This window comes from Pelmatolapia mariae, linkage group LG12, assembly GCF_036321145.2.
Source record: "Pelmatolapia mariae isolate MD_Pm_ZW linkage group LG12, Pm_UMD_F_2, whole genome shotgun sequence".
In the NCBI taxonomy this organism is placed as follows: Eukaryota; Metazoa; Chordata; class Actinopteri; order Cichliformes; family Cichlidae; genus Pelmatolapia; species Pelmatolapia mariae.
This window is the reverse complement of record NC_086237.1, coordinates 12,028,448-12,051,807: the sequence shown is the minus strand read 5'-3', so window position 1 is coordinate 12,051,807 and position 23,360 is coordinate 12,028,448. Positions and strand designations below refer to the sequence as shown.

The 23,360-nt window shown below is 40.8% G+C and overlaps 1 protein-coding gene across 1 annotated transcript; it reads left to right on the top strand.

Moving 5' to 3' along the window:
• The first annotated feature begins 1,106 nt into the window (after positions 1–1,106).
• txnrd2.2 (thioredoxin reductase 2, tandem duplicate 2) lies at positions 1,107–22,018 on the top strand. The gene is made up of 17 exons (XM_063488917.1): positions 1,107–1,197; positions 2,837–2,902; positions 2,985–3,041; positions 3,142–3,286; positions 3,648–3,722; positions 4,443–4,521; positions 5,311–5,373; positions 5,504–5,574; positions 8,892–8,911; positions 9,054–9,145; positions 9,242–9,416; positions 13,773–13,909; positions 16,961–17,056; positions 17,629–17,721; positions 18,938–19,009; positions 19,350–19,447; positions 19,658–22,018. The coding sequence occupies exons 1-17, from the start codon at positions 1,122–1,124 to the stop codon at positions 19,779–19,781; spliced, it is 1,539 nt and encodes a 512-aa protein (XP_063344987.1). The 5' UTR covers positions 1,107–1,121; the 3' UTR covers positions 19,782–22,018.
• Positions 22,019–23,360: the final 1,342 nt, after the last annotated feature.

Sequence of the window (23,360 nt, the reverse complement as noted above, 5' to 3'; positions counted from 1 at the left end):
CAGACAATGAATTTTTAAAACCAGTTGACTGTTTTAATTGTTTTTTAAGTGTACAAATGAACAAAACAGAAGCAAAGAATTGAAAAAAGGCCTGAATATTATTTTTTGCATCACAAAGAAAATGTTTTTTAATAGACGATATTAAATAAATGAAACAGTCTGACTAAGGAACTGACAGGAGAGTAACAACAATAATACCTGTGGTTTTTAAACATTACCTAAGCTTATCACACAGTCACTGAACTGAAGGTTTGTTTGACACTTCTGGTTAACTAATGCTATTGATGGTAAACGTTAATGATAAATAAATAGTATTTAATTCCTGAGAGGGACAAATCTTTTCAGTAAATATTGCAGCCCACCAATTTTTTTTATTTATTTATTTTTTTTGATTGTGCATAAACGTGAGCCCAGGTCTGACAGTGAAAATCGTGAAAATCATCAAATTAGTCTCATTAAGTTGTCTGTTAACATATTTATCGAAAATATTGTGCTTTCTCCGGTATGATTACCTTTTACATAAACCCACTAAAATATGGCATGTCATGTGCTCTTGGGGGCCCCCTGCTGGCGTAGTGTGGCCAAACCTAATTATGTCAGTAATTGAGATAATTAACTGAGTAATAATAGAGACATTAAACTGCTAATGCACTGATTGTGAAGTGAATAAGGCACAAATTAAGAATGTTAAACATTTTTATTTATACTGTACGATGCAGATTTGATAAAGAAGATGAAAGTTAGTTTTCTTTTATTTGAACCAAACAGTGCATCTCTTTCAGTTAAATATTGTTCACGTAACCAGTCATTGTTCACGAAATACTAAATAATCCTAACGCATACAGTCTGCATGGTCAAAGAAATTTCCTCCGTATTTTGACTTAAACGGATGAAATGTAAAATAATAGCCATTTTCGTGTATGAACATTTATTCATTAGACATAAATTAATAGTTTATATTATTAAGATTATTTCAGAATTACACCATTAAATTCATTAATATTTATTACGTTACTCGTAAAAAATTTAATGAAACGCAGTTGTAATAATGGTGCAGTATTTCTTTGCAGGCATGTCTCTAGCCACCATCGTCCCGTTCTGGGTCCTTTCATAATAACAACATGGCCGCGTTGTACAGAGGCAGACACCGGTGGAAAAGGATTAATTGTTTGCACATATTTTCAAGAAAACTGACAGGTGAGGTAAAATTATTATGTTGGGACTACATGAACAGGTATTTAAATTTGATGGTATCAACAACTGAAAGCGTTTTCCTGTCAACAGACAGAACGGAAAATGTCGCCAGCAACGCTGGAAGACCTGTTATTTAATGTTATCGGGGTCATTTCTGTTGCTTCTTTAACTCATGGTCACTTTTTGCCAGTTTTAGTTTCTGTAACATTGGAAAACGCTCTTTTTCATGGTAGATACTGCGCTGATAAGTAACTGGCTAATTCTTGAGAACTCGTTGAATTTGATATTACCAAACAGGAGCTTCATCACTTAGTTGTTCAAACACTCGTTAGTTAACAGTTAGTGTCTCAATACATGATAGCACTGTCAATATAGATGCCGTAAAAAGCTCTAACTACACCCTCATTTGTGTTTTGGGGGAATATTTATACTGTTAGTAAGAATAACGACAGTATGTTTATTTTAAGATTAAATTCAGACACGACGTTTCAGCATAATGATAATTAATATTAATAGTTAAAGTTGTCTTGTAAAATAATTCAAGTGGAAAGGAAGGTAGACTGCTGTACCTCCCGTGGACGCTGTTTAGTCTAACACGTGACGGAAATCTTTCCGAACCAGGTCAACTGAGGAATGATTTCAAATCCAGTGTCACGGTGCACAGAAGTTCAGCTTAAAAGTGTTTTATTGTCAATACAACAGTAACAGATCCACAACCCTACTGATAACATAATTCTTAGAAGAATCACCAGACACCCCACAAAACAGTGCACAATCACAATACTTCACTCACTCAAAATGTGATTGGGAAACAGCAACACTGATACTAAAACCTGCCATAAATGTTGCAATAAGTCAGTCTGCAGTCTGCGACTGAATGGGGTCAAGTTTCCATACAGCAATCTCCTGTGATAAATCATTGAAAATCACATTTCTGTTGCTGTCTGCACAGACAGAAATTCACACGTACTCAGTCTTCCTTTTCTATGGAAACATGAGCAGAATACCATTAGCTGGCAGCCAGGGTTGAGTCAAGACCCCTCAAGTTGTGCTCATTGTCCAAGACTCATTCTGTCTGCATTTATACATTAGACAGCAATTATTTGCAAACCTTGACACTCTCTCTGCGAGTCAGTCCAAGTCAGACTGCAGCTGTTTGCAGAAAGGTTGACTCTTATCAGGGGACCTGTGCGATCACCTTGGAATCACAAATGGTCTTGAGCGTGCAACACCCTCAAGCTGTGGCCAACAATTCACCTCAAGTTCCAGTCACTGACAATATGTGAAAAAATTCAATACAATCAAGAGTCAGCCACCATTTTTATTAATTATTATTATTTTTGTAGCTGCAAGCAGGTTGCTGTCCTTTTTGCACTTATGTGACTGAGTCATTAGCTCGTTTAGATGTTTTTTTATTTAAGCCGATTGAATGTAAGTTTGCTCGGCTATTATTATCTCACGATAGCAATGTGTCAGATGAGCCCTCTAATTTGCAGTATTTCAGTTTATTTCTTAAAATATCAATATTTGTTGTTATTATATTCCCATGTAAAATATCACAATACTATGCTGTATCAATCCCCCCAACTATCCCACCCTTCATAATTATACTGTCTACTATTGATTTTATATTCTCATGCAGGGAAGTACGACTATGACCTGTTGGTTATTGGTGGGGGCTCTGGAGGTCTTGCCTGTTCCAAAGAAGGTGAGGTGTTATCCTTGTTATTCCTTAATTTTTCCAGAGGCATTTTTGAGGAACCTGCTAACAATATAATAACATTTTGCAGCGGCACAACTGGGACAGAAAGTGGCTGTGTTAGATTATGTGGAACCATCTGCCAAAGGTGAAGTACATTTTGCAGAGCATAGTTTTTCAGTTATTTCTACCAGCTGAAACACTGAGATTTACAGATGAGACTGAGTGTATTTTGCTTTGTCTAACAGGTACCAGGTGGGGTCTTGGTGGTACGTGCGTTAATGTGGGATGCATTCCTAAGAAGCTCATGCATCAGGCTGCTTTACTTGGGACTGCAGTCAAAGATGCTAAGAAGTATGGCTGGCAGATCCCAGACACAATCTCCCACGACTGGTAGGTCTAACCCAAGCTTAGTTGCTCTTATGTCTTACCTGGAGATAGGAGCACAGAATGAATAGCTCAGTGGCACCATCTAGTGATGTAAGTACAGTAAGACAGGTTTAGGTGTGTCCTCTTTTTTCTCTGCAGGTTCGTACTCATTTTTAATTAAATTCAAACTTCCTTAAAAAAAGACAAAATTAAGTAATAAAAAAAATGCATTAAAATTTTAGTTGGTCTGTCTTTAAAAAAGAACGTGAAAAGAAAAGAAAGTGTTTAAAATCCCAGCAGTCTGGTCTTTCTTTTCCCTCTTTGCATTGTTTATTGCTGCAGTGCTGTGGTTGGTTTATAGCATTACCCCTGGTGTGTTTTCCAGGCCCACCATGGCTGAGGCTGTTCAAAACCACGTCAAGTCGCTAAACTGGGGCCACAGAGTTCAACTGCAGGACAAGTGAGTGACAGCAGATCAGCTGTTATTATTATTTAACTTACTGATTTCAGTGATGTTTCAGTTAGTTAACTCTTTTAGTAAAGGACATAGTGAGTCACTCCTCACAGTCTATTTGCTTTTTTGCAGCAATAAATGTTAATATTTGAAATAATCGTGGAACTCTTAATATAACTGCATGTGTTTTGATTGTCTACAATAATTAGTGCGTAAAATAGATATGAAATGTTTTTCACGTGACACTCTTTATCTCTCCCTGTTAATTTTCCATTCTATACTTTCCATAAGATACTTATAAATATTTACACACCAGCCAAGTTCCATTTTTTTCTTCTTCTTCATGGCGTCATATTGCTGAAGGCTGTACATTTCTGTTACACACACCACACAGCTGAAGGATTGATCGTCAGTGACCACATGTTGATAGAGTGACTGGCTGTAGGGCAAACAGGTGTTAACCTGTGTGTGAATGTGCCCAGGCTTCAACCACAAAGCTTTCAATCCAGTGAGATCATTTGTTTCGGCTCGAGTGTTAATGTTACTTATAGGAATTCTTTTTTTAAAAATAACAATTAGCCAAAAGAGGATGTTTTTTAACTACGGGCAAAGCAGATACAACATGCAAGTGTTTGAACAGGTCCACTTATGCTGCTTCGTGTTCTGCTTCAATAAACATCATTTAATACTACGTAAAAAATATATATATTGTTTACTGTTTTGCAGGAAGGTGAAATATATGAACCTTAAAGGAAGTCTGGTGGATGAGCACACAGTCAGAGGACTGAGTAAAGCAGGGAAGGAGGTGGGCTGCAATATTAACTGAAACTGGCTGTTGGTTACTGAGAATATAATGTGTGGCGTATATCCCATTTTAACAGGTCAATGTCAACAGTATTTCTTTAAGTCGTTTCATTTTTCTTGTTTTCGCTGGTATATTATAAAATGTACATTTAAGTAAATGAATGTTAGTTTCGATGTCTCGTTAAAGAGGATCTGTTATGATAATTTCCACATAAGCCTTGTTTAGCTTATGCTACACTTTGGTGCTGTACATCATCAATGGTCTAAAACAAACCTTTGTAGTGCCCTTCTCTTTCCTTTAGTCCAGCTTTCTTCTACTTGGAAACAAAAGATTTTACAAGTGTGTGGACGGGGCTTCTGTCCTCCCATTTAGAGCTTTAAGCCTGACTTGATCATATTAAAGAGATGCTCTATCTTTAACATCATACGCAGTCAAGAACAGAGAAAATATGTCAGAAATGGAGTGCGTACAGTGGTCTGAATTTTAGTCGTGTTTCAAATGAGCATCTAACGGTATGTATATATCCATCAGTCCATCCGTTCTCTATTGCTTATCCAATTCAGGGTCCTCGGGGGGCGGGAGCCTATCCCAGCTACTATAGGGCAAGAGGTGGGGTACACCCTGTGTATATATGATGGAAAATATGGAAGACTTATAAAGAGCTCCGCTTCCATCAACACCATAATGCTGAATACTGCAGGGACCACTTGCTTTCATTTGACATTTCCTTATGTTTTGAAGGAAATGAACAAAAGCTGTTATTTATCACTTCCCTCTCCTCTTCTATAGACCATCCTGACTGCCAAGAACATTGTGATCGCCACAGGTGGACGGCCCAAATACCCCACTAATGTAAATATGCCATAGACCTAATATGCTACACTCAAGGAAACTGTTCCCCCTTTGTTGTGTTTAGCATTATTTGCAGACCTGTTGACTGATAGATTGATATTTTTGTTCATAGCTTTAACTGTTGTTGCAGATTCCTGGAGCAGCAGAGCATGGCATCACCAGTGACGACATATTCTGGTTGAAGAAGTCTCCTGGAAAAACGTGAGTGCACACGAACACACATCTCATATGTGGCCTCCATGTTGCTGCTGCTTCCAAATAACTACAGGATTGTCGTCATCATTCTCTATACATTACGCTACAGTGAAAATAGAATCTCCAACCTTTGCAGCTTTATCGCCGCTCTACCCACCGAGCTACCTTGCTCGCTGACATGGCACATCTCGCCTGTCACGCACTGTAATCATTCATCAGGGACATGCAGTTTGTTTTTCTCCCTTCCTGTCAGCCTGTCCTCGCCTCATGATTCAGATTAGCAGTGTGCATCCTGACCTTTAGAGAACAAGCCCTTTAATCCAGCCATTTAGTGCCTGTCACCACCTGGTTAATTGGTCTTTCCCTGACGTTTCCTCTTGGCACATCGCGCAGATGGTGACTAGTGGTTGTGGTGTACCTGGCTGCGGAGGTTGTTTGCTTTGTGATGATAGATAAGCAGAAATAATTATTCCGATATTAAAGCTCCATATAAACATAAGCATGTAGTTATTAACTGTTCATATTTACAAATGTTTTTTTTTTTAATGTAGAATTTTATTGGTTTGGTTTTGCAAATGTAGCAACCTGTTGCGTTGTCTTGTTAAACACCATCAAATATTTGTGTGTGAAACTGAATTATCCACTCAGAGAGACCACTTGAGCTCAGGAAGTCCTTTGATGTAAGAGAGCGCTGGTTAATGGAGTCCTCCGACTTCCCCGCAGGCACACAGTTGTGCTTTAGCATTAGCATTAGCCTCCTCGCAACAGGAACTTAATCACACACTGTAGCGTGAGCTGAAGGTGTTGTCTTGTCGAGGCATCAGCTGTGTAGGTGAGGTCCAGGAGGTTGTTGCTGGAGGCAGAGCTCATGTAGAAGGGGGTTACAAAGCAAGTGATGGGTGTCTAATGGACCTTGAAGCAAACACACACACAAATGACAGATCTGGCTTCGGGGCCAGAGTCCAGCCCTACCTGGCTGCCATCAGCATGCTATCAGAGGAAAACGGTGAGCATGTGCCAACAGGACATTGATACTGGTGTGGCACAGTATTTGGGTTTTTGTAGTGGTGCTAACCTTGTTCTGTGTTGTGTAGTGGACCACATGTAGCATGAAGAGGACTTCCGTGTCTTTTTAGAGAAATGACACAGTTGCAGAGCACAAAATGTCAGAATGAAACATGAACACAGTCATGGATAGACCCACATACGATACCTGCTTCTGTACAGAGACAAAACTGTCACTTGATCATTTACGTTAGCGGTTCTCAAACTGAGAGCAAGTCTGTGGTAAAAAGCGAATTTTTCTTTAGATAGAAACCCCACCGTTTTGGTTTTAGAGAATTTTCAAATCCCCACTCGATACCTCATCACTTGTATAAGTCAAGGTCAATGGTCCTCTTTTGGGCCAGCTTATTGTCAACAGTGTATCCCTGTGCTGTAACCTAAATACCAGCCCTGCCTCGCATAGCCCTGCAATAAAGTGCAATAATTGGGCCCAAAGAATGTATTTTAACATCACTTTCCAAAAGTCAAAGGCCAAAATGTGTATAAAAACACATTTCTTTTTCACAATTCTTAATGTAAACTGTCAATTAATATTATCTACATCCATTCATAGTTAGAATGATAACTTCCTTTATAACTTCCCCACATGGATGCATAGCTTTAGTATTTTTGCTGTTGTACAAACACACAGTTTTATGAAACTGGCCCAAAAAGTGTTAACTTGCACCCACAGTAAATACACAGTACTACATTTGCATTATTCTCATAAATACCTTTTATTTTAAATGACTTCTAATTCTGATAAAAAGTCGGAATTGCAGAAAAAACAGTTGAAGCTAAAATGCAGTGTCATTCTGTTTTTTTTCCTCAGTTTATCAAAGTAAGTGCATCAGTTGTTGTGTTGAGGACTTTAATACTGAAATGCTAGTTAAAGGCAGTCATACTGTTACATTATAATCCAGCTGTAACTTTTGTCAGACTCACCAACAACAGTAATTTAACATGAGAGAGGAGATGACATTGTGGCCAACCTGAAATACTTTCAGGACAAGTAAGCAGCTTGTAATAAAAAATATCAAACTCCTACTGTCCTTTGTAGCAATATCTGCCAACATTCTCAACAGGGACGCAGAAATATCCAAATGTGTATCTTATCCCTGGCTTTTGAAGAGCTGCCCAAGGTTAACTGGCAGCCACCGACCGCTGAAAGCACAGCTACTTCCTCAGGAAAAAGGCCTTGGCTAGAGTCCCCATCAACGCGCTACCACTGCGATCAGGAGCCAAGCCTCAAGCAATGTACATGTTTCTTGGGTGGCTCCCTGTCCAACTTGTTACTTTAAATAAGATTAAATGGCTTGAATTTTTCCTTTTATTACTGGATTTTTTTGTTCCTTGTTTTTAATCATGGTGATACTCTGGCCTGTGAACCTAATGCATGTTTACTAAGCTGATGTGAATTTCACAACCTCTGGTTTCCCTCAAACGTTGCCATTATTGAAGAGGGTCAGTAGGGTTGTAAAGGTTCAAATCATCATCATCCTTTTAAAGAATGTTTTGTATTTTTAAAAGAATGTGTTGCAGCTGCACAGACCAGTCAAACGTACTGTCAAACACAATGGAGCAGAAGAAGAGTTGTGATGGGGGGTTGGGGGCTGGAACCAGGTTCTCAGTGATGAAAGTGTGGAATCAAGCTAAACCTCTTTGCCTAATCTTCTTTAAGCTACTACACAATACGTGTTAAGTGCAGCTGTGCATTGCGTAGACGTGGGGAACATGGGCACTGATGCTTTCAGTGGTTAGTGATAGCACGGACAAGGGTAGGATGTGCCGCAGGCAACCAGAGCTGTCATGTGGAGCAGACGTAAGGGAGGAAGGTCTGTTTTGTGATGCTAAAAGGGGCCTCATCCATGTGGGTGATAGCCTTCACTCAGCAGGAAGATGGGTGGACTTGAGCCCCGAACATGGCACACCCCATCTGCGGGGATTAGCCTAAACTCCGGCAATTAGATCTCCTCAACGCTACAGACCTCAGCGTGATTACAAGCGTGATTCATCTGGACCACACGCGAGCACAGAGCACACATAGTTTTTACTGTTGCTGTTTTCTGCATTTTCTTCACACGTCCTCACTCGCGAGGTTATGAAGTTTTAAAATTCCCCACCTGTCTAATTCGAGGATTTAAAGTAAAAACATTTTGAGCTTTTAGCTTTGGATTGGTTTTGTTTTATTTGGCCAAAGTGAGCGGCGCAAATGATGAAATGTGTCTTTATTGTATTGTTAGTTTTGCTAAGAGGTTCTCTGTATTTGTGTTTTGCAGACTTGTGGTCGGAGCCAGCTGTATCCTTTTGTCTGCCACAGAGCTGGTAAATGAACCCATTGTGTAAGGTGTGCTGATCATCAGCTGACAAATGGTGAAGTTGTTGCCTTTCGGCATCTAATAAAATAAAGAAGCTCTAGTCCTCAACCTGATGTTGCTCAGATGTAGCTCTGGAGTGTGCAGGCTTTCTCAAAGGCATCGGCTTGGACACCACAGTGATGGTTCGCAGCATTGCTCTCCGGGGTTTCGATCAGGTACTGCTCTCTGAACCAGATTCTGTGTATTCTGGGCATCGTGCTAGAAAATGTTTTCCATGTTTGAATTTGGATGTTCTCTTTTGGTTTGTACAGCAAATGGCAAGTCTAGTGACAGACTACATGGAAGCCCATGGGATCAGATTCGCATGGAAATCTGTCCCAAACAGAGTAGACAAACTTTCCTCAGGAGCCCTGCAGGTCACCTGGGCTGACACCCAGACAGGGAGCGAGCACAAGGACACATTTGACTCCGTGTTATGGGCAGTTGGTGAGTTTGTGTGTGTTCGAGGGACATCTTGAAGATCAAATGGAGATCTGGAGAGTTAGAAACTCATTATGTGCTTACTGACTTGGCTTGATTCTGACACAAGTTAGATAAAGATTCTAGACTTGACCTCTACCTGACTGTTGTCAGCCTTGAGTTCCTTAAAAACATATTGGCCTTGATTCTGACATAGGCCTTCTTGTCCAACATCAGTGTCTGACCTCACAAATGTGCATCTGGCAGAATGGTCACAAATTCCCATAAACACACGCCTAAACCTTTTGGAAAGCCTTCCCAGAAGAATTTAAGTTGTTATAGCTGCAATGGCATCATATTAAACCCTATCTATTAAAAATGGGATGTCAGTCAGGCTCAGATAATGTGACCACAGATGAATGAATACTTTTGGCAGTATAGTGTAACTCCTTATTCTCTATTTTGTAGAGCTTTTACTGAGACTACATTTAATAGTCTCTCAGTGTAACCACATTTCCCTGTAATGAAACTCTGGTGTTATCGTTTTCTCACTGCCACCGATTTCGCTGTCATCTAAAATAGAGTGCAGTGTCAGCAGATAGCACATGAATCAAGGCTGAAAACAAAGTAATAAAGACTGAGTGATGGGAATGGCCAGGGGAAGTGTTAATCACCCACTCCTGGCTCTCTGGTTGGAGAAGGGCAGGATGCACCCAGGCACAGGGTCACTACGTTCCCCTCTTTGTTCTCTATCTCTGCTCCTTCCTGCCTGTGCCAACCTTGCGGAAACCAACCTTGCATCTGTCACTGCCATCCCTACTCGTAACCCTCCGCCTGCCATTACCAGCAGTCCTCCTCCTCTTCCTCCTCCTCATCTATTCATGCTGTATTCTATCATTTCACTTCTGTTATACCACAACTGTGGGTTTGTTTGTGTTGCATGCTTTCAAAGGCAACACTCTACTTCCAAAAAACTGACCAGAAAAGTTTTGAGTATTTGCGTGAGAGAGAAGGGGGATCCCTCGGCTCAGTGCGTGTGACAGCAGCGAGGATGTGCGTGACCCTGCAGCTGAGATGACGTTCTTTCTTCCCTCCCGCGACTGAATTCCCACGTCGTCCTCTCAGCGTTAGACTTATGGTGTGAATGTTTCCACTGAGCGCGCGTATCAGCAGACACTTGTGAACATGTGTGAGACATTGCTTAGCTCATGTTTCCTTCTTTGTTTAGAGCGAGAGTTCAGAGCCTTTACATTTTAGAACTCAACAAAATGTAAAAATTAATTTAGTCCCAGTTCCCCGTACACTAAACACCTTTGTATTTTCGGCTTGTTTTTATCGTCTTCACATTTTTCACTATTTGCAGCAACACTGTAGTTTTAACGGGTTTCCAGAAATTGTCAAAGTTTCCTCTGTTTTGGTGCCACTAGCTGAAACCCCTCTGAGGCCTGTATCTATATCAATGACAGCTTTTGTTCCCATACAGTAAAGTGAGAACCAGTAACAATGTAGCTTCTGCTCTTTGATGTGTGGATGCAGGAGTTATGAGTACAAGGCCACTTCCCTTTACTGCTGCCTTACACTAGAGGCCAGGCAGAGTCCCAGGCCTCTGTGGAGTTATTAAAGGCCAGAGGGGACCAGGGGACCGTATCACCACAGTCTACCACATCCTTCTCTATGGCCATGCCTCCCTCCACCTTTCCCCCGCTCCTTCCTGACCTCATGGCCGCCGCTCCTCTGTCCAGGTGTGCCCACAGAAACACACCAGGAAACAGAACATTTGCACATTTCCTGTCATGCATACAGACAGTGGGCACATTAGTCTTCTTCCTCACTGTCCTCTGCATTGCTCAAGGATGTCATTTGAAAACATTTCCTTTTTTTTTTTTTTTTTTTTTTCTGTTTTATGAGATTTTGTTTCAGTTTAGTTTCTTTGTAAGTCTTCAGTTTAACACTGCTGACCTGCTCCACTGGGCCTGTATGAGTGTAATTTGATCCGATTTGACTGAAAGTGCTGGCAACATAATCAGCTAAGCCCACAGTTGTCATCACATTTCAATTAAAATGTTGCTGAAGTCTGATTGTTGCAAAAAGTTACATGTGCTCACATTTGACCAGCAGCTCTCGACCCACTGACTGTGTTCTGTGGTTGGCAGAAAACATTTTGTTCTTACAGGATTCTGTCACGCAAACTAAAATACTCAATGAGAAAATTGGTCATTAGTAGAAAGATGTTCAGTATGGTGTTAGAGCAGAAGCTATGCATACAGTATGGGCGGTCACATTATAGTGTTAGATTTGAGTTTTACACATATAATTTCTTTCTTGTTTATAGAATAAATACATTGAGGTGCTCTGTTTTTTGTTTTTTTTTCTAGTTACTCTGTATAACCTGATGCCTCAAGAAAAATTCATCTATTTCATCTTTGTTTATATGGTTTATGTTATTGATCAGAAAAGCATCCAATCTTATTTTAACTTGTGCAGTTACAGGCATAAAGGCCAGATATATAAAAAGAGTCTGTACTTACCGCTCAGAGTTTATTGATAATTGGTTTTTATAGGCCAATTTGGACAGTTTATCGTTTTAGATTAATTGAGAAGTGCTTTTATTTGTCGGTTGCAGTTTCCCACAACTGAGATGACAGACCTTGCCGACCGTACATACAATACACAAACATCACACACAGATATCATGACACCATAACACAATGAAAAGCACAGACAAGCAACATGGGAAAATATTCCAGTGTGAAAATATTTTATAATCTAAAGTATACAGTAACTCAGTGACAGACATGTATTTATGTCGGAGAGATGAATCTTTTGAAACAGGATATAGATCATTATCAGAAGTCTCCTTGTAAACCTACAGCAGAACTAGACTAAACAAGTGAGAAACAGTCAAATTTAACCTTCCTAAATATTGTCTAACACTCCACAGTATATACTGTTTTATTACCATATTTACAGGCTGGTGTAAACTACTTGTTAAACCTAACTGGTTAAGTTTTACCTGTTGACTTCTGAAGATTCTCGAGAGGTCTAATCTTCCAGCTGTCTCAGCCATATCTCTTCATGGCCTTCAGCTACAGATTTGTCAGACAGTCTTTATAAAGTATTTATAAATCTATTCATTCCTAAATGCAAATATTAAATAGAGTTGCTATAGTAAATGCAGTTAAATTACTCATGTCACATGTCACACTTTTGAAATTACACATTAATAAATTAGGTCGTTAATAAAATACATTTGTATATTACACCTAGTTTGTAGTGTTTTACTTTATACTTGTAAATACTAATTGGGACCTGATGTATTCCTAATTTTTAATTAATAATACAGAAATTAAGAAATTAAAAATTGAATTGAAAAAACCTCATTTAAACAGGAAAAAGATACAATGTCTAAGTTTTGCTACATATCATTACAAAATATTCCAACTCAAGAATGACAAGTATTGCAGTGTTTGGGTCTCACAGGACAGGAAAATATTTAGAATTCCGTCTCTCGGGAATAAGTAATGACTGGCTAACTTCCCTGACTCCTCCTTCTCTGTGCTCTCAATCCCATTAAGCCACACATGCTGTAGAGCCCTAGACAGGTCCCTATAGCCCACCCCCCCAGTCTGAGAGGAAGGGGAAGGACGTTGTTCTTCGGCTCCAGCCAGGAAAAAGGGTCTCAGGCGTTTGTTATTTTTGCTGTCCGATAGCATCTACATGGGCACCTCAGGACTGGGTGTTTATTATTGCTACCCATGCAGGTTGCAAAAAGCTATGCTGAGAATGGGGGAGCATGTGGTCCATGCTCCATCACCATGGAGACTTGGTGTTGACAGCATCAGTCAGCCATCCCCCAGGAAGTGTCAGAAATTGCACCTTGGGATGTCCCAAGGGATCAGGGAGATGCCCATGCACAGCTGCTCATCAGCTGACCATACTTCGAGTTTTTGCCTTCTAATCACCGGTAATGGTACTGTTTAAAGACGTGCGATTTATCCAATAAAAGGCAATCTTAAACCTAGAGATATTAAATATACAGTGATGTAAAATGGAAAAAATATCCTATTTGAGATGCTAATACAATTATTTAATGAGTTTCTCCTAAATTTTATTAAAGATGTTCAAGGTCCTTAAAAATGTCAGTGTTTTTTGGTGTTCTCCTGCTTCTGTGCTGCCAAACTGAACTATTAAGCAAGCACACAGCTTATTAGTATCTAGACTTCTGACAGAGGTCCAGTGTAACGGCTGAAATTTTGGGTATAAAAATGTAACTCCAGTTAGAGGTTTTTTATATATACATATGCAGTAGTAATTTAATAATGCCCCTCTGTTGTTGTTGTTGTTGTTGTTGTTTTTTTTGCTAATATTTCTTAATAACTTCAGGTAGAGCTCCTGAAACCAAAGCCCTGGGCCTAGACAAGCTTGGTGTTCAGCTCAACAAAGAGACGGGGAAAATAGTCGTAGGTCCTGATGAGTCAACCTCGGTGCCAAACATCTACGCTTTCGGTGACATCGGTGAGGTAAGCTTTGTCAACAGCAGACACTGCTTTGTTTAACAGTGGAGAAACAGCACTATGCTACAGTGGCCTAAAGTCCACACCAATCCCAATAGACTGTATAATACTTTGCATAGTTTAAACAGTTGGCCCAGAGATGCCTCAGTTCTGTGATGTTCACAAAATATTAACATGAAGTTAATGTGATTCTGTGATAATCACATCATTGTATGTCGGCAAAGTACGAGCTGGTTGTTGTGACTGAAACGGTACAGCTATTATTTCTTATACTGATGTTTACTGGAGCGAAGACGAGCTAAAGTTGGAACTGTCTATGCTAAGTGGATGGTGAAGAGCCTCTCTGAACTTGCAGCATTTCAAGCAAAATCTTTTCTCACAGTACAGAGAAGGTCCAGCTTTAGAACATTTAAAAATGACACCAAAATGAACTTAATAAGGGACTTACTTTTCTCTTGGTAGGTTTCTTATTTTTAAAACAGACACTTCAGACCAAAAGCACTATTAAATGCATAAGACTATATTTAAGTAATATATAAATAAAATATAAAGTAAGAGGCAACTTAATATAGAAAATAAATAATTTCTAGTTTCTTCAAAATTACAATTTGACTGTAGAAACGTTTGTGTTTTTTGTATTTTATATATATCCTTTATATATAGTCAGAAATAAAATTGAAAATGTACTAACTTCTAAATAATAATTGCTAATATAAAATTAAAGATTTGATGTAAAAATGTTTTACAGTCATTCTTTTTTTATAAATACTTCTTTGTAAATTTGTCCAGACCATACACTGTTGGTGTTAAAATTTCTAGAATGGTGGATGTTTAAAAAAAAAAAAAAATTAGGTAAACACTTGATTACTACTGACACAGAAAGTATGAATGCTGATAACAAAATATTTGAACCTGCCGAGATTAAAGGATGTAACTGCAAAAAGACTATTTTTGAAATAAACCTTGACAGCCACATCACACAAGATCAGATTAGTAAAACTTTAAGAACAGCAAGAAGTCTTTTTTTTCTGTAAGACTTCAATAAGCCAGCTTATATTTAAAAAGCTCTGAAATGTAAGTGTCCACTAACAGCAAGAATACAGCATTTTTTTTTCATTTTGCCAAAAATGTGCTTTTAAAAAAAATATTGTACTACGTGAGCATAAAGAAGCATCCAGACCCCTCAGGCAATCTTAGACAGGCTTACTCAGTATTCCTAAAAATATGCTTAAAACTTGAATCCCTTTGATGTTTGACCTTTTCTACTGCATGATCACTGCAGAAAATATCATCGCAGAATGCATCCCTTTGCACCAAATAGCAATATTTTCCATGTGAAGTATAGTTTGAAAACTCTTTCTGCCATTTATTGTTTTCGTGTGGACAAAGTGGATCTCTGTGCATTACATACATGCCAAATATGTAACTGCAGGTCCAGAGTAACCTCCAGGAAAAGAAAGCTTTTCTCACATTGTACTATAACACAAACAGTTTAATGAATATTTTTTTTACAAACTGCATATGTTTTCTATCTTGAAAGTCATAAAAAAAGACAAATAATTTGCATGATGAAAATTTCTACAGCTTCTTCTTTTATTTCATTTTTCTATATTACAGTATTGCATCTTTATTCATTCAATTTGACCTACAAAACTGAGCTGAACTCTGATTAAGTGAAGGTGTACAGCGAGCTGGCCTTTAACAAAACCAGCACTGGGTGTTCCAAACTGAACCAACCGTGTTAAGACTAGTTAAACCTGCAGCATCTAATGTGTTGGTTTCCCCCACCCCCCACCCCCAACGCAACCAGCTGTACTTCCTTCCTGCCTCCAAGCCTTGTTGCGCACACCGGCAGAGCTTCTTTTTGATTGACAGCTGGCTGTGATCAGTTGTGCTGCACCCTAAACTGACAGTCAGCTTTACACAGCATTTGAAAAGCTCAAGGATTGATATCCCTCCCAATTAGTCCAGCACTTTGATTTTTTTCCCTTTCCCCCTTCCATCTGAGTGCCAAGAAATGCATTATAATGACGCATGCCGTCTGGTGTTTAAACACTTACTGGAATACCAGAGAGTACGGCTGCATACATTGTAGGAGATGCTTTTGGACAACAGGATGTGTGGTGGTAATTTAACAGGTTGAAGTCATGCCTTTAGAATTGCCCCGCAGCCCTACTGTTTCCTGCTCACTCCAGTTCTACGTCTGTCTGTGTATGTATCCGGAGCTATGCGCTTGTCTCTTTTGGCATCCTTTCAAAACAATAAATGCAAAAACACAAAAGCAGAGATTGTTTTTGTAAGTGAGTGAGACAGTTGTGTAGCACTTGTTACTTGTGTCACTCCCTGACTCAGGATTTTTCCTCTGTGGATTTGTGCTAATGTATTAATGTGTGTGGTGTAAAAATGAGATCTCTAAGATGACTTAAATTTCCAAGACACACTGCTGAAAGTGCTGCTGAAAATAACAGCTGAGACTGACCACCTGTTGTGCATCAGGAGAACCCAATAAAGGCAAGAATGAAAGTCTGAGCACAGAATGTGAGGAGGACATGTAGACGAGCCCTTGAATCTGTGCTGCATTATTGTTAACTGAATACAGAAAAATCATTGGTGTATGCATTATAAAGTTTGCATGTGAAGTTCTGCATGTCTAGCTTATAGAGTCAAGAGCCTGAAGTGGAATTGTCTGAACTCACATGTCACTGGTATGCTGCCGTACGATGGGGCAAGAAAACAGCACCTCAGTAGCCGAGTGCAGATTTGCCTGTAATTATGACTGTTTCTGCTCAGTCTAAGAAATGACAATCTACGCTCAGATAGATTGTCAGGGTGGAGCAGAAATCTTGCCGGGGTGTTTTAGAGCTGCAGGAACTGGAATCGTATACTGGACGTCACAAGTGTCAAATTTTGCTTTTGGGCCTTTAAAGATTTATGTTATTTTACTTTCTCAGATTGCGAGCTGGCCTGTTTAATTTGCCTGGTGAGTGTGTGTGTGTGTGTGTGTGAGTGAGTGTGTGTGACACAGATTCATTGAGTTCAAATTTTCTTCTGCTTTAGGGGCGTCCTGAGTTGACCCCGACAGCCATTAAAGCTGGAAAGCTTCTGGCTCGCAGACTGGCCGGTCAAAGCACTGAACTCATGAACTACGACAACGTAAGACGCACAGAAATGCAAAAAATACAATAAAAAAAATACATATGCACACACACACACACACACACACACAGAGCACCTTTCTTACTTGTTGGGCCTTTTGCATCTATGCATTACACTTCATCTGTGTGTAATTATGATCATTTCTGCTGTTTCCGTGGTTGGAGTCTCTTATGTACTCCCCCTTCCACCCCCATATGATTCATAACATAATGTGTCAGCATTTTCCAAAACATCATCATTCTTCTTCCTATGTATACTCTATCTTCCATCAACAAGTCATAATGAAGGCTTTATTATGATTGTTTGGGTTCGCATCCTACAAGAGACTAACACAAGACCAAGACTAATAAGCTGCTGTCTATTTGATGCGATGTTCACACCATATTAATCTGTTTGAAATGTGTCACTATTTGTATAATGTAGCATTCTTAGCCTTTTTTTGGGGGGGGGAAGATTTGACATAAAAAGCAGAGTATTGAGATTATCCGACCCAAACGATGTCCACGATAGAACAGACATTTTAATTCCTGGACTTTTTAAATTCTGTGTGTTCTTATTTTGTGTGACAGGTGCCCACCACAGTGTTCACCCCTCTCGAGTACAGCTGTGTAGGTTTGTCTGAGGAAGAGGCTGAGAAAAGGCATGGAAAAGATGGAATAGAGGTAAGACTATATGCTATAAGCAGCTCATGGCAGCTGATTGGTAAAATACTTTCTGAATGGATTTAGAGTATTTTCATATATCCACATTTCTTTTTTCTTTTTTTTTCATAGGTGAATAAATATATGCAGGACTAAGCATATCTACAGTTCCTTGCTGGATGCTTATAGCTAAAACACACTAAGCACTAAGATTAAAGACATTAAATAGATTAGAGCTGAACATTCTTCTAAAACCTCACTCAGGGTGTGACTGTGTGTTAACCTATAGATTACTTAAGATGTCACTGATGGTACTAAAATAACTTAAACCTTGACATAAAAGGTCATTTAATATAAGTTTCATGTGTTTAATTTAAGTGGTCTGTAAGGTGGTCTCCCCACACCATTTGTTAATGTAACAACTGCTGTGGCAACAAACTGCATCTGTGTCTATACCTTCGCTCCATTGTTGTCTTATTTTCTGGGACAATACTCGATGAATAGCTGCGTCTCACACACGCTCAAACAGAATGACACCGGCAGAGCCCAGCGGCTCGTTACTGTCAACATTCTGCATTATAAAAAAGCACAATGGCCTCTAACACCTAAGCAAACAGTGGCACACACAGGTACACAAAGCCGTATTTTATCTGTTTGTGTACGTGCAGCGTGTGCCAGATGATGGGCAAAAATCCGCACAAGATCATTGATAAACGGTTTAGCCGCCGAGCTGGGTGCTGCTGGAGGTGAGTGACAGGTGAGCAGGAGGCCTGATTGAGGTGTGTATGGGGTGATGACAGGCAGGCTGAGATCTGAGGAGAAACTGCAGCACCGGGCCCCGACAGCTGCACGGTCCTCACTACTTGTGTCGGCACGTTCGACGGTAGAATGAAACGCGCTAATGCACATGTCTGTGAGGACTTTGAAATCCAATAAGCATCTTAAACCAGCACTGAGAGTGCTTTTCTTTTAGGCAGACTTTAATTGTAAGACAAAGTACAGTAGAGGCTACAGACCTATGACCTGATATATTTTTTGTTCTCAATTAAAAACAAAACAAAACCAAAGTCTGTATCTCATTCTAATTAGCGTTCAGGTATTTGTTGCACTGCTGGAATTGAAAGTTTAAAGTATTTTTACCTTTTCACAAGAAGAGATCATCATGACTCTTGCCTTTTAGACTGATTTCAAATAATTCTATATATTTCTATTTCTCCTTTTTATACGATATGTATAGATCTACCATGCTTTCTACAAGCCCCTAGAATTCACTGTTGCAGAGCGTGATGCCAGCCAGTGTTACATAAAGGTAAGGCTCAGCTGCAGACTTTTCTATTGGTACTTTAAACACTATATATAGTATCTTTTTGAGAATGCAAAGATTACAGGTAGTGAAAAGTGGTGGTTCTATGACTGCATAAGTGTAGTGAACATCATACTGCTGCTCAAAAGTCATTTTGTAGAGCACTGACTCAAGAAATAGTCTGATTGAGTTAGAAATGTCATGATCCTGAGTCAGCTTTAGCCTCCACTTGTCTTGCTCCATCAAACTAAATCATAATAATGATCCTTAAAGGTTATCGTTGGTCTGACTAATGACCCACACACAGCACATAGCAGCTGAATAACTAATGGCTTCTTGGCTTCAGGTGGTATGTGAAGAGGGTGGCAATGGGAAGATCCTGGGTCTGCACTTCACTGGTCCAAACGCTGGAGAAGTCGCACAGGGCTTTGCTATGGGCTTCCAGTAAGTTAATACGTCCTCAATCCTCTGATCACTCTCAGGAGCCTTTACAATGGACCTACAAACACTATTTTTACCTTCCTGTGGTCCTCAGTGGATTTAACTGTTGATTTGAAAGTCTTTTTTTAATTAGACAAAATATGAGGATACGGTGATTCCATGCCAAATGTCAGTAAAAGCAACTTGAAGGGACTACTTGTTTTTGTGTTTTAGGTGTGGGGCGACATATTCTCACCTGATACAGACAGTTGGAATCCACCCCACCTGTGCAGAGGAGGTGGTCAAGGTCCACATCACTAAGCGCTCTGGCTTGGATGCCACAGTAACTGGCTGCTGAGGTTAAGCACCTCGGTCTCTGAACACACAGTGAGCACGCAGGCTCCTCGGGGTGAAAGCAGAAAGTTAGTTAGCCTAGGTTTATCCTCCTCGTTCTCCTCCTAGCTCTCCATTTCTAGAGGGCCCGCTGTTTACGCGGCTGAAACCTGTGAATCAATGTCTCTTCACAGGCTGGTGATGCAGGTTATCTTCACTGACACAGCAAGTGATAACCGCAACTGTTATCATACAATCTACACAAACGTTGTGTACATGCTCTAAAATCACCCAGCTATAGATGTGAGGTTCATGAGAGGCCCGCTACAGAGTGAGCGTCTTTTAAATAAACAGGCTCATCAATCAGGATTACGGCCCGCGGTGAGAATTTTGTTGAAACCGCACGAGAAATGTAGACCGGGTCCGAGCGTTCTTCTGAATATATATATTCTGCAAATATTGTTGTTTCTCTGGCTGTACTTCCTGTCCATTAGTCTTGTAGGTGACACATACCATACACCCCACCCGCCCCCACCGTGACACTGATGGATGGCCCCAGGGCCTTCGCCACAGCGACACCGTTCCATTTCCCATGGACACACACAAATAGTCGACGGGGCGCCTGTCAGTCAGCCAGCAACCTCCTGGGCTGGGGCACCCCTGCTTGTTTAGGACCCAGCAGAGCCCTTTCGTTTTCCCTTCTGTGCACTCCACCATCTACATGCATGGAAGCAGTGCAGTGGAACTACCAGTGCGTACTGTCAAAAGCTGTATGGATGCCACATCCCAGGCACGGAGAGCTCTATCTATTAATTAGAGTGCTGTGAGTGAGAGCTTTATTACAGCTGCAATACTCAGCCTCACCCAGAGGCGGCACTGTTGCACTCCAATTCTCCCCCCTTTTCTTTTCTTTTTTTGAGAGGAGCCAAGAATGAAAGACAGGATAGTCAGTGGATAAAACATAAACCTGAATACATTCAGGCTGCACATTTAATCCCTTTAATCCCTATAAAAGATATGTGCTTTTGGATGAAGCTGGAAGGCAGACTGGCTTTATTGGAGCCAAGCTGATAAGGGTTATCTGTTGTGTATTTACATGGATGGCAGGTTAGTTCTCAAGAGTCATCACCTTTGAAGATAAGGTGAGTTGTTTATATCAATAAAGCAGTAATGGACCCCCACAGTTTGCCAAAGTGTTCAAGTTTTCAACCTGCTGCCTGCCGTAGACATCTTGGGTTTATTAAGTAGATGAGGAGGGAGGAGGCCTGTCAATAAGGAGGCTTTGCTACAGAAACGGAGGTGCCTAAGAGGAGGGTGCTCAGGGTAGTTTATTTTTATTTGAAGTCTAATCTGCCCAGTCTGATTAATGATTCCGATGAGGGGAGTGACAGCGTGCCAGGAGATGGAGAGATGAAAAAGAGAGAAGGAGAGAGAGCTTCCAGGTTTATTTGGACCCGGGCTGGAGGAGAGAAAGAGCGCTTCTGCCCTGGTTAGGGAGGGATGAGGTGGGTGGTGGTGGGGATTCCTGTGTGCTCTGTTCAGGGCTGAGGTGCTGACTGAAGGACCCTGACCTCCGCTCAGCAGGAACAGCTTGACTCTATCACTTCGAGCACAGAGGGCTCATATGCTACGGCACTGCATGGCAGGGGCCTTTGGAAGGGGAAGGGGGGGGGGAGACAGAACCGTCCAAGCAGCCAACCAACACAACGCAACACCGAGCAGTGCCCGGGGTAATTGAGTCCATGTTCCTGTGCTTAACGAGCCACTTCAGAGACCCCAAGGGTGGGCCCAAGGCAGCGTGAGGGAAGTCGTTGAGGCCATCAGTGTAACTGTAATGTCTGTTTGCTTTTTACCCTCCACTTCCCTTCTGCTTTGTCTCATTTGCTCTGTTATTTTACACACAGTACGGCTGTTCACACGCACAAAAATGAAATGGTCAGTATTTTCTTTTACTAAACCTTTCTGTCCAACTTAAATCATTTCTTTTCGTTGCTGATCAGTCACTCAGGGCCAAAGTTTTGACCAGTTAGCCTCAGCTGTGCTCTGCAGGGGGTCAGGGTTCAACTTTCAGGTCAGCCAGCTAATGATGACCCGCACTAAAAGCCAAAACTGGAGAGTGCAGGTCTGATGTCACCTGGCTGCAAACGTAGCTGTAAATAGAGAAGTGTAATTTTCTGTTAAAGCTTTGTGATACATAATTTATATGTAAAGTAATAACACATTTGGTTGCACTGTCCCTAATAAAATAATGATGCCCACTGATTTACTGCTATGTGCCTTGAATAAATGACTCATTGGTCACAGAAAGGGGGAAAGATCCACCTGAAAGCATTTTTAAAAGGATATTGGAGAATTTTGGTGAATGTTTAAGCTTAAAGAAGTCAACATTAGTGACGGTGTAAATCTGAATTTCTGTGGGTCTATCTGAAAATAACCTCCGTGGCTCAGTGTTAATATCAAGCAGTGTCACGAGGGATGGTTCCACTTTGACCCTGAGTTGTCTCTGCTGACAGGCACCTCTGCTATACAGCCCTGTCACTCAACCCTCTGCACCAACAATGGCAGAAATTCCACTGTGTTTGTTTGGTTAAGGACCGAGCTCTCCGAAAACCCCTGAACCTCCCCAGGATCCACAGCAGCCTCATTCACCCTAGGAATGAAGTCGGTGTCAGTCCTAACCCAGACAGTGGGAGTAAAGTTCACCCGCCGTCTCAAGAATAGTCAGCCCCATTTAACAATTGTCTCTCTTCTGCCGCTCCACAATAGAGCAAACAGGCTAAATCCACCTTGAAATGCACTTAGTAGAACATGTCAACATGCCAGGGTGCGCTCAGTCCTACGCTCCGTCTTAATCCAGCCCATTGAGCACTGACAGTTCTCTGTGAGTCAGACATTCACGAAGCCTTTGTCACTTCAGGTCTTGAGCTCTACCATCCAAAGCTGCTGGGAGAGCAGAACCCCTCGTACGCATGTTAAAACACACTTGCTGGGTATGCGGCCTCACAATGAGAGCAAAATCCTCGGGAGGAGGGGAATTGGATACATACCTTGTGTAAACATGAACAAAAAAAATGACGCTTGGAACAGAAAACAGCTCAAAACCTAAGCAAGGATTATCTTGAAGAAATGAATAGGGGCCAAGTATGACTGCTTCTTGTACTGCCTGTATCTGGCTCAAGAGCTGTCAGCCTTAGTTGTTGCCTGCAGGGCCCGGATGGAGTGCAAGGAGTACGATGAGGGCGGGGGGGCCTCCAAGCTCACCAAACTGGTCTCTTAGACTTTGACACTTTCTCCCTCTTCTGGCGTCCCAAGTTTGAGACAGTTGCTCATTGAAGTCAAGTATGAAATCTGGTGGTTGACCCGTGAAGAATGTTTAGATGAGGCTGTGTGCCTTCACTGACTTTACGCAACTCCACAAAGTCATTGTCACCAGAGCAAAGACATTTAGACGTACAAGCTTGCAGTCTGACTGCTCTCCGTCAGGAATTTCAAGGTTGTCTAGTTTGCTTCGCAGATTCCACGTCTGGTTTTGTTACAAATGTTGCTTCTGAAAAAGACTTTCCTCCCTTCGTGACTACTTATTCAGCTGCACTCAGAAGAAGTA

Bases quoted from the DNA above. Each gene is read 5' to 3' on its own strand.
- txnrd2.2 (XM_063488917.1), top strand. From the start codon at position 1,122: ATGGCCGCGTTGTACAGAGGCAGACACCGGTGGAAAAGGATTAATTGT. The intron at 2,903-2,984 runs GTGAGGTGTTAT...AACATTTTGCAG, and splicing joins TCTTGCCTGTTCCAAAGAAG to CGGCACAACTGGGACAGAAA. The intron at 5,374-5,503 runs GTAAATATGCCA...CTGTTGTTGCAG, and splicing joins GGCCCAAATACCCCACTAAT to ATTCCTGGAGCAGCAGAGCA.